This window comes from Myotis davidii, unplaced genomic scaffold (assembly GCF_000327345.1).
Source record: "Myotis davidii unplaced genomic scaffold, ASM32734v1 scaffold736, whole genome shotgun sequence".
Taxonomy (NCBI): Eukaryota; Metazoa; Chordata; class Mammalia; order Chiroptera; family Vespertilionidae; genus Myotis; species Myotis davidii.
This window is the reverse complement of record NW_006287431.1, coordinates 100,436-111,065: the sequence shown is the minus strand read 5'-3', so window position 1 is coordinate 111,065 and position 10,630 is coordinate 100,436. Positions and strand designations below refer to the sequence as shown.

General features: G+C 48.8%; 1 protein-coding gene across 3 annotated transcripts in view; it reads left to right on the top strand.

The window, feature by feature from the left end:
• The first annotated feature begins 880 nt into the window (after positions 1-880).
• Positions 881-10,630, top strand: part of SNRPA (small nuclear ribonucleoprotein polypeptide A) — a 12,938-nt gene continuing 3,188 nt past the window's right edge. The window contains exons 1-7 of one of the 3 annotated variants that reach the window (XM_006759188.2): positions 881-1,205; positions 1,659-1,753; positions 3,216-3,388; positions 4,782-4,961; positions 6,752-6,925; positions 7,621-7,709; positions 9,946-10,321. In XM_006759188.2, coding sequence (XP_006759251.1) covers positions 1,681-1,753; positions 3,216-3,388; positions 4,782-4,961; positions 6,752-6,925; positions 7,621-7,709; positions 9,946-10,105 — 849 coding nt within the window. In that variant the 5' untranslated portion in view covers positions 881-1,205; positions 1,659-1,680 and the 3' untranslated portion in view covers positions 10,106-10,321. Of the gene's footprint in view, positions 1,206-1,448; positions 1,754-3,215; positions 3,389-4,781; positions 4,962-6,751; positions 6,926-7,620; positions 7,710-9,945; positions 10,322-10,630 lie in introns of those variants that run through there. The other 2 variants (XR_001513103.1, XM_015560941.1) reach the window with 2 other exon arrangements.

The following is a 10,630-nucleotide window of genomic DNA, read 5'->3' as shown; positions in this document are numbered from 1 at the left end:
CGTGGGGGCAGGGGCGGAGGTGGGGTGACGGGCGCCGGGGTTGAAGGAGGGACTGGGGACTCCCGCGGGGAAGAGCACGAAGTCATTTCGGAGGCCATGGCATGGGCTGGGAGGATGGGGGAGAGAATGACCCTTCAAAACGGGCCGGGCTCGGGGACGGAGAGGTTGACGGCTTTCGGACGGAGGCCCGGCAGCGGGAGGCCGCGCAATGGGGTGGAGAGAACCGGAGCTAAATTTGGGACCATGGGAGCGAGGATTGGGACTGACTCCAATCCGGAGGCTCTGGGATAACAGGGCGGGTCCTTTGATTCGGAACCAGATCTGTGGTATGCAGTTGGGTTGCGAGGCTGAAAGAGGGAGATGTAGTAGTTAATTTATTACTCGTTGCTAGGTTTGGAAACTTGGGTCCGTTTTGGGATGTGAAGACCTGGGGTGAGGCACCTAAAGGGTGGGATTTAGAGGCCCAAGGCTAAAGGCCAGGTAAGAATTTAGGCTCAGTCCCCCCTCACATCCCAGGCCGGAGTTTGGAACCTTGGAGCTGACCTCTGAGTCAGAGGTCAAGAGGTCAGAAGGACACCAGGCAGGAAAAATGGCCTAGTTGTGGAGAAGGTCTTGGAGTCAGAACACAACAGGAAAAACCTGTGGTGGGACAGGGAAGGCTCAGAGCTCGGAGGCCGTCGGGAGCCGCGATCCCGGTGGGATCAGGAATGGAATCAGAAAGTACAGCGCACTTCCCTTCCCCAAAATGGCGGCGGTCGCCCACAGCCTTTCCCGTCGGACCTGTAGGTCTTTCGTGGGTCCCCGCCCCTTTAAAGACCACGTGACAGAGCGCAGGCCCGCAGGGGAGAGGTGGGGCTTCCAGAGGACGCCTCCGAAGAGACCGCCGCGCGAGCCGCGACCCTATTGGCCAGGAACGCACTCTTCACTGATTGGCCTGAAGGCTTGCGGGGAATGGCGGAGTTTTTCTCCTGAGGCGGGAACCTCAAGTGCCCTCTTGATTGGCAAATTTTGGGTCGAGATTGTCGAGATCTGTCCCGAGATTTGATTGGCAAAGTCGGGAGAGACTTACTCTGATTGGTCAAGCTACCAAATTTCCGCGCGGGGATTGGCTTACAGCACGATAAAGGCGGAGCCAGCAAAGAAAGCTTCGCGCTGGGCATTCAGAAGCGCAGAAGCAGCCACTAGCCGGACCTGTAGCGCCATTGGTAAGTAAAGGCGGGCGCAGGCGGCCTCTGCGGGCGGGCGGAGCGCTTGGCGTCCGTTTCTTCCCTTACCTCGTGTGGAGAAACTATTTTCCTGCTGCGCGCGGCCAAGGCACCACAAAATCGCCCCTCGTTTAACTGGCGCTTACATCCGGGTTCTTTTTCTTGGGCCGCCCTGTGAGCGCGTGGGCCAATGGGAATCACCGCTTAGTACGCTGTCTAGTAAGTCGCGCAGAGCATCCTGGGACTCGGAGTAAACCTCGACATTTCCCCTCACCACGCGGGAGAAGTGGTGTCCTGCATTCGCTTTGTTTTCCAAACTGCTCCTGGCTTCCCTCCTCCTCGGCTCACCTGACATCTTCCTGGAAGGAAAATCCCGGGGAGCCTGTTAAGCCCGCTTTCGGTCAAAGGATTTTAAGAGACCCAGGGCTGAGGTTACCTTTTTCCTTCTTTCAGCCCTACCGCGGCACCTCCCTCCATGGCAGTTCCCGAGACCCGACCCAACCATACTATTTATATAAACAACCTCAATGAGAAGATCAAGAAGGATGGTGAGTTCTCGAAGGAGACCAGACTCCAGGCTGTCTCACACGGGCCGGCCCCTCTTTCATCCCCAGCATCTACTTCTGCAGCCATCTCTTTCAGGCGAAATACTAGTTAACTCCTCCGTCTTTGCACATGCTGCTTCCTCTTGCTTTAACACTCCTCTAGCTCATCTTCCCTTCTGTCCATTAACCTGGTCACTGTTGCTCATCCTTAAAGGACCCCTCCCCCAGGAGGCCTTCCCCATCTTCTTTCCCCTCAGATGCCTGATTTCCATAGGCCTTGCCTCCTCCCACATCCCAAGCCCTGATGGTTCTGGGCTGTTGGGGCGCTGTCTCTCCACTGGCCTGTGAGCTACATGAGAGCAAGAACTGGGGCTGGCTTAGTCAGTGTCGTGTTTTCACTGAACAGCCCACAATGACAATGTTTCATTTCAAAATGAAATGAATAATGATGCATAACACTCGATACCAGGTGCTGATACACGTCTTAATTATATTTAATTTTCACAACAACTCTACAGGAAGTTATTGTTCCCATTTCTCGGATTAGGAAACTTGCCCAGGGTCACACAGTAAAGAAAAATATTTGATGTCACCACTGTGTAATTCTGCTTACGAACTTATTCTTTTCTTTTGTAATCTTCGAGGACATGTTCATTGATTTGAGAGAGAGAAACACCGATGTAAGAGTGAAACATCAATTAGTTGCCTTCCATATGTGCCCTGATTTGAATCGAAACTCTTACCTTTTGGTGTAATGGATGATGCTCCAACCAACTGAGCCATACCAGCCAGGGCACACCCGATTATTATTATTTTAAAAAAATATGTTTTTATTGATTTCAGAGAGGAAGGGAGAGGAAGAGAGAAACATCAACGATGAGAGAGAACAATTGATTGGTCCCTCCTGCACACCCTCTACCGGGGATCGAGCTCGCAACCCAGGCATGTGCCCTTGACCAAAGTCGAACCTGGGACCCTTCAGTCCACAGGTTGACGCTCTATCCACTGAGTCAAACTGCCCAGGGCCAAACCCAATTCTTGACATCAGACATACCTTTTCATTTTCTTCACGTTACCACCTTTATTGAACCTCATTCTCTATATTTAAGAACTGGGAAAAATCACAATACATTCTTTGCATTGATGTTTCAGGGATTAAATTAGCTAAGCCTCCATGCAGTGCTTCTTTTTCAAAAAAAAATTTTTTTTATTGATTTTAGAGAGGAAGGGAAAGGGAGAGAGAGATAGAAACATCAATGATGAGAGAGAGTCATTGATTGACTGCCTCCTGTACGCCCCCTACTGCTGGCTCTTGTAGGATTGCTGACCCATGGTATTCTGGGCATTCTTTGTTGGCTGATGTTTCCCTTCTGGGCTACACTTTTTACTGAAAACGGGAGCTTAAGACCCAGGCATGGTACCAAGGCCTCTAGTCACCCATGGATCTTTCTTCCCCTCACTGTAGAGCTGAAGAAGTCCCTGTATGCTATCTTCTCCCAGTTTGGCCAGATCCTGGATATCCTGGTGTCACGGAGCCTGAAGATGAGGGGCCAAGCCTTTGTCATCTTTAAGGAGGTCAGCAGCGCCACCAACGCCCTGCGTTCCATGCAGGGTTTCCCCTTCTACGACAAGCCCATGGTGAGCACTGTGGGTATGGAGGGTATGTGCGCACTTGTGTGTGAGGTGCTAGAGGAGACTGGGTGGGCCTGGATCTCCTGTCACCTGTATTCCAGTCCCTTAAGGACAGGAGTTTCTCTTGCTGTTCTCACATTTACTGTTCACTGCAGTATGGTGTGGGTCACACAATACCTAAGGGAACCCTGCCCTCTCGGACTCACGGTGCTGTGAGAGAGACAAGTTTGTCAACAGATGGTGACAGCTCAGGAGTTGGCTCTAATGGGGGTTGTGTGCAGAGCTAGACAAGCTTAGGAGAGGCACCTCAACCAGGCTGGGGGTTCAGGGAAGGCCTTCTTGATGAGGTGAGACTTGAAGAAGTGTTAGCTGGGGGGGTAGAGGGAAAAAGAACGTTAAGCAAAGGGACCATGAGGACCAAGGCCCAGAGATAACCAAGAGCATATGTAATTGAGGAAGTGAGTCAAGTTCATTTGGCTGGAGTGAAGGCAGGAGGTGTGGGGAGGGCATAGCCTGCAGAGCATGACCAAAGTTTGTCCTGAAATTGGAAGTGACTCCCGGGGTGCTGCAGAGCCATGGAAAGGTTTAGGCCGGGAGATGCCTGTGGCTCTTGGATAGAGTGGCTTGGAGGAGAGAATTCAGGGTCCAGTGTGAAGGAGAGGCTGGGTCAGGCTCCCAGGCAGGTGGGATGAGAGAAAGGTGGCTGGATTGCAGATGTTCACAAGATCAAGTGAATGACCAAGGAGGCTGCAGTCTGGGAGGTAAGGAGTGGCATGAGCTGCACTTTCTGCCAGATGGCTGGCAGACATCTTTGGTCTTTGGATCATTGGGCCATTTTCCTTGTTCCTTAATAGATTTTTCAGTTTGATTTGGTTAGAATGTGCCTCCCTGAGCCATTTTCCTTGGGGAGGGGACAGCATGTGTCAGTGCCTGCAGGTCCCAGGCAGGTGACCTCAGTGGGGGAGGCGGGTCATGTGGGAGAGTGTTGGCTGGGCAGCAGAGAAGCCTGGGTATCGAGCCCGAAGCCCAAGCATATGCCCTGACCGGGAATTGAACCATGACCTCCTAGTTCAGTGATGGTGAACCTTTTGAGCTCGGCGAGTCAGCATTTTGAAAAACCCTAACTTAACTCTGGTGCCGTGTCACATACAGAAATTTTTTGATATTTGCAACCATAGTAAAACAAAGACTTATATTTTTTGATACTTATTTTATTATTTGTCATAGGTTTGCCATCACTGTCCTAGTTCATAGGTCAACGCTCAACCACTGAGCCATGCCGGCTGGGCCCAGTAATTTCTTTAACGTTATTTACTCAGGTCCTGGTAGGGTCTACTTTTGCACCCACACAATTGACTCCAAAGTCCACTCTCTTAACCCTTTGGCTCTCTGTTGGCAGCGTATCCAGTATGCCAAGACCGACTCGGATATCATTGCCAAGATGAAGGGCACATTCGTGGAGCGTGACCGTAAGCGGGAGAAGAGGAAGCCCAAGAGCCAGGAGACCCCAGCTGCAAAGAAGGCCGTGCAGGGTGGGGCAGCCGCCCCTGTAGTGGGGGCTGTCCCAGGGCCTGTCCCGGTAAGCTAGGACCCCTTTATCACCATGCCTTTCTCTGCTATGTAGCCTGACTGGGGGAAGGAGTAGGGGAGGGGTCTCCACTTGGGGATTCAGACACCACCCCCCCTTCCATTTCCTTACGTAGGTTGTGTGCTGTCTCTAGATGATGGTGTTTCCACTTCAGAAATATTGTCCTTGCTTGCCAGACTCTTCCTTGGGATCTTTCTTTCTTTGTGTCCCAGGCTCTTGATGTTCTCTGTAGTAAATCTAGAGGAAGTTACTAAGCAACAGTTGGGATTATTTAATAAGTGGATTTAATGTAGCAAGGTTGCCAGGTGTAAAGTCAATGTGGAAAAAATAAGTTTTATTTCTATATGCTAGCCACACACAAGTAGACTTCAAACCAAAAAATAGCTTTTAGGGGTCAATCCAACAAAAGGTGTGCACACACACTACACTACACTACAGTACAGAACACTGCTGAGAGAAATTGGAGACGGTCTCAGTAGATAGCTGGAGAAGCTCCCTGCTTTGAAGGTGTCACTTCTTCCCAGATTAATCTAAAAGTCAACAATTCCAATCAGGACCCCAATAGGAATTTTTGGGGACACTGACAGCCTGTTTCTCAAGGTCTTTGGGAAGGCAAAGCAAGATAGGCGAGAAGAATAAAGCTGGGGGTGCCTGCTGCAGTGGTCAAGATGGTGTGGTATTGGAAGACGGACCAGTGGGGCAGAGCAGAGTGCAGACACAGATCCACACATGTGGTACTCAACATATGAAGCTAATGCTGCAGTCCAGTGGGGAAGGGATTTTTTTTCCTAGTAAATGATGCTGGACCAATTGGATATCTGTAAGGGAAAAAAATTACTCTACCACAACTAGATATAAGTTAATTTGAGACGAATCATATACCCGAACGTGACAGCTAAAACAAAGGTTTTGGAAGAAAACAGGAAAGCGCCTTCATGACCTTGGTGAGGCATGAAAATTAGAAGCATCCTGTTTTCTAAACAGGATACAGAAGCACATAGTATGAAAGAAAAAGATGGATGAATTGCGTCCACTTTAGTAGGTCTCCAAGTCTCCACGTGAGCTTTCCTAGTGGTTTGCGCTGTATTTGTCCTGTGTGCACTGATGGCATCAGGAATGGTGTTTGGGTTACTGTCCAGCTTCCCCACTTACCTGTCCCCTCTTCTGTGTCCAGCTTTCTGTCCATCTTTCACTGTCAGGGTGTGATTCCTGCTCCCGCAGCCCTGTCCCCTCAGTGCATGTGTTGTGTCATCTGCTGTCTGCTTTCTTCCCCTCGCTGCCACCCTTCTCACTTTCTGTATCTGCCTTGACCATCTCTGCCTTCCATTGTTTCTTTTTTCTCTGTAGGACTCTGGATCTATTTCTTTGTTTTTTTCTTTAAAGTTTATTCTTAGACGTGAAAGTATAGCGTTCTCATTATAGTGTTTATTTCCACTTCTTTTAGTTAACTATTGTTAATACTTTGAATTTTTTCCTGTTTATTTTTTCCATGCGTATATCTATAGGCAAAGTTAGGTTGCGCTGACTTTTTTTTTATGTTAAAAAAATTTCTTTTAACTTGCTTATTTGACATTCCCATTGACGCTGGGTCTGTTTTGCTCCATTTGTTTCTCGTGGTATGCTTTGCCTTTTTTACCTCTTCCTAAGTCTGGGCTTTTCTCCCTGTGTCTTACACGTGGATTTTCTGTAACAACCTTTTCTCCACTGCGCTTCCTAATGACACTGAAAGCAAGTTTCTTCCCTGTCAGCCACCCACTCAGTCCAGCCCTCCCTCTCCACAGGGCATGCCGCCGATGACTCAGGCACCCCGCATCATGCACCACATGCCAGGCCAGCCTCCGTACATGCCGCCCCCAGGCATGATCCCACCTCCAGGCCTCGCACCTGGCCAGATACCACCGGGGGCCATGCCCCCACAGCAGCTTATGCCAGGGCAGATGCCACCAGCTCAGCCTGTAAGTGTCTAGTTCTCCTGGGGTCTCCTATAAATAGAATGTGGGAACCAAAGGGGCGCTGTTATATGTGGGTGGTCTGGGTAAGCCTCCCTGAGGAGGTGCTGTTGGGGGATGAGCGCGAGGTTCTGGAGCAGCAAGGGATTGGTATATTTGTTGGAGGAGCTTTGGAAGGTCCGGGTGAGGCTGGAGCAGCGGCCAGCACCTGGATTCATGCTCGGTGATCTGATGACAAGCACCTGCTCTGGATATAGCAGTGCTTTCTTGTGGCTCACAGTCTAGAGCAGTGGTTCTCAACCTGTGGGTCGCGACCCCTTTGGGGGTCAAAAGATCCTTTCAGAGAGGTCGCCTAAGACCATCGGAAAACACATATATAATTACATATTGTTTTTGTGGTTAATCCCTACGCTTTAATTATGTTCAATTTGTAACAATGAAAATACATTCTGCATATCAGACATTTATATTACGATTCATAACAGTAGCAAAATTACAGTTGTGAAGTAGCAACGAAAATAATTTTATGGTTGGGGGTCACCACAACATGAACTGTATTAAAAGGTCGTGGCATTAGGAAGGTTGAGAACCACTGGTCTAGATGGTGTGAAGCAGAGAAAGGATTCAAGCAATGTGGGGGTGGAGAGCAGAAGTCAGCAGACCCCCCATTAGACTCACGGGCTCCCGTCTCTTCCCTGTAGCTTTCAGAAAATCCACCAAATCACATCTTGTTCCTCACCAACCTGCCAGAGGAGACCAATGAGCTCATGCTCTCCATGCTTTTCAATCAGTAAGTGGGGCCTGTGGTTGGGCGGGGGCCAGGGAGTGATGGCCAGAAAGTGGCACCATGGGGACAGGCCTCAGAATTCTGCTAGCGGAGTCCTGTGTCTGCGTAGGCTTTGCAGCTGGGACAGGGACTGGACATGGACAAAGAGGAGGCTGAGGTCAGGCCCACAGCCCATGGGGTGTGGTGATGGTGAGGCTTAGGGTCAGCAGTGGCCAGAGTGTGTGTGCTGTCCTCCACCTTCGTGGGGGTGGAGAGGCTCTGTGCCTCAGCTTTCTAGTCTGCAGGATTCAAGGTACATGTGAAAAAGACCTCATTGAACACTGGCTAGACTTGCCAAAATCGGTATGTCAGCAAGCGTAGGAGGTGGGGAGGTTTGAACCTCGTGCCTTGCTGATGGCATGTAGACTCTGACCATTGTGCAGGGTAACCGTTCACTGCTTAGTGAAGTTAAGGGGTGTGTCTTCATCCAGAATGTGTTTATTGGAGTGGTTCCCCACTCATCTTGATTTAGGTGCTTTTATTTATTTATTTCTATTATTTAAACAAATATTTTTTTATTGAATTTTAGAGAGAGGGGAAGGAAAGGGAGAGAGAAATATTGATGTGAGAGTGGAATAACAATCAGCTGCCTCCTGCACAACCCCCGGTGGGGATCCAGTCTGAAACCTGGGCGTGTGCCCTGACCTGGAATTGAACCAGTAACCTTTCAGTGTATGGGGAGATGCCTAAGCAATTGAGCCACACTGGCCAGGGCTGATTTAGGTGCTTTTAGTGCTGCGCTCTTTTGGAGAAGCCTCCTCTGTCAGCCTTGCTTTTCCTCCTATATGTTGACAGCACAGTGGAACAGCCAGCACACAAAACTACTGTCTGGCTAAGGACAGTGGTGCTTTTACAGCATCTGGGCATTCACATCCATAAAATAAGAACTGGGCTCTGCACCAGGCACTTCTTGTGTTTCCTCATCTCTTTTGGAGAGGGATGAAGGAGATCTTTAACAAAAGCCATGTTATGGGGAGGTTGTCACTGCCAGAAAGGCCTTCAAGAAATTTTTTTTAATCCTTACCTAAGGATATATTTTCCATTATTATTATTTTTTTTTAAAAAGAGTAGAAGGTAGAGGAGATGGGGGGGGGGGGGAGAGAAACACTAATGGGAGAGACACATTGATTAGTTGACTTCCCCATGCGCCCTGACCAGGCTGAGGTTCAAGCCTGCAACCTAGGTACTTGCTCTTGACCAGGATGCAAACCCGAAATCCTTCAGTCCATGGGCTGATGTTCGAACCATTGAGCACACCAGCCAGGTTCCTAAAGAAATTCTTTCTTTTTTTAATTTTTAATTTTTTTTTAATTGATTTCAGAGAGAAGGGAGAGAGAGAGAAAGAAACATCAATGATGAGAACCATTGATCGGTTGCCTCCTGCACACCCCCTACTGGGGATTGAGCCCACAACCCAGACATGTGCCCTTAACTGGAATCAAACCCAGGACCCTTCAGTCCTCAGGCTGCCGCTCTATCCACAGAGCCAAACCAGCCAGGGCAAGAAATTCTTAACATGAGTCCCAAGGAGTATAGATGATACATTCCTCACAGGGATCATGGTGGGGAATTAGCCTGTGCAAAAGGAGAAGTCAGAGGTGATGCTCACCATGGTGTCTGTGCCGCATTAGAAGGAACAGAGTGCCGCGGGCATGGTTCTTTAAAATAGTGCTGAGAGGAGATCTTGAGAAACTGGATAAAACAAGCAATGCCACATGTTTACCATGTCCACAGAACAAAACATATTTTATAAGAATATTGATGGGTAAAAGGATACCCAGTCAACATGAGGATGGTTGCCTAATGGGGAAGGAAATAGGGAATGAGAAGAGAGAAATGAAAAAAACAGCAGATCCTAAAGGTCAGGGGAGTGGTTATTTCTGGAGCGAAAATGGGTTGGTGATGAGAGAAAGAAGTAATGGGGAGGCCCGTGTTTGGTGGCTTGATCTAGGATATGGTTGTGTAGGAGTTTATGTTAAAATTTCTCATTAAATGATATGTTCATAATGTGTGCACTTATTTATATTAGGGTTTTTCAACTTAGCATTATATACATTTAGGGATGGGTAGTTCTTTGTTATTGTGGCCATCCTCTGTATTGTAGGATGTTTAGCAACATCCTGGCCTCTGCCCACCAGATGCCAAAATGTTAAGGGGAAGTGCTAATTCTAGATCCCTGAGATCTATTCTCTTCTCTCAGGTTCCCTGGCTTCAAGGAGGTTCGGCTGGTCCCAGGGCGGCACGACATCGCCTTTGTGGAGTTTGACAATGAGGTTCAGGCAGGGGCTGCTCGTGATGCCCTGCAGGGCTTTAAGATCACCCAGAACAACGCCATGAAGATCTCCTTTGCCAAGAAGTAGCGTCTTTTCCCCATGCTTGCCCTTATCCCCGTTTGGGGGCCTTCCCTCTTCCCCTTGGCTCGGCCCCCTGAAGGTAAGTCCCCCTCGGGGGCCTTCTTGGAGCCACGTGTGTGAGTGAGTGGTCACACAGCATTGTACCCAGAGTCTGTCCCCAGACATTGCACCTGGCGCTGTTAGGCTGGAATTAAAGTGTTTTTTATGTTTGATTTTCTACAACAATTTGTTGTTTTTATTTTCTTGTCCTCTATGGTTCCCTTTTCTGTGCATTAGAGTAGCCTGAATTTTTGGACCTCATCTGCACCTTTGGGAAAGCAGAGTATGTAATAATACTGTCTGAGATGGCATCACCTTTACTGCCTTGGCAGATTTTTATTTTGCCTCAGCATTCAGTGCAGGAAATTGAAATCCAGGCTGCCATGTACAGTTGGACAGGTTCTATACTGCACAAGGATGTCACCTTTAATGGCACACCATTCACTTTGTAGAACATTAATTTTCTAACATGATAGAGCGTTAAGGAAGACG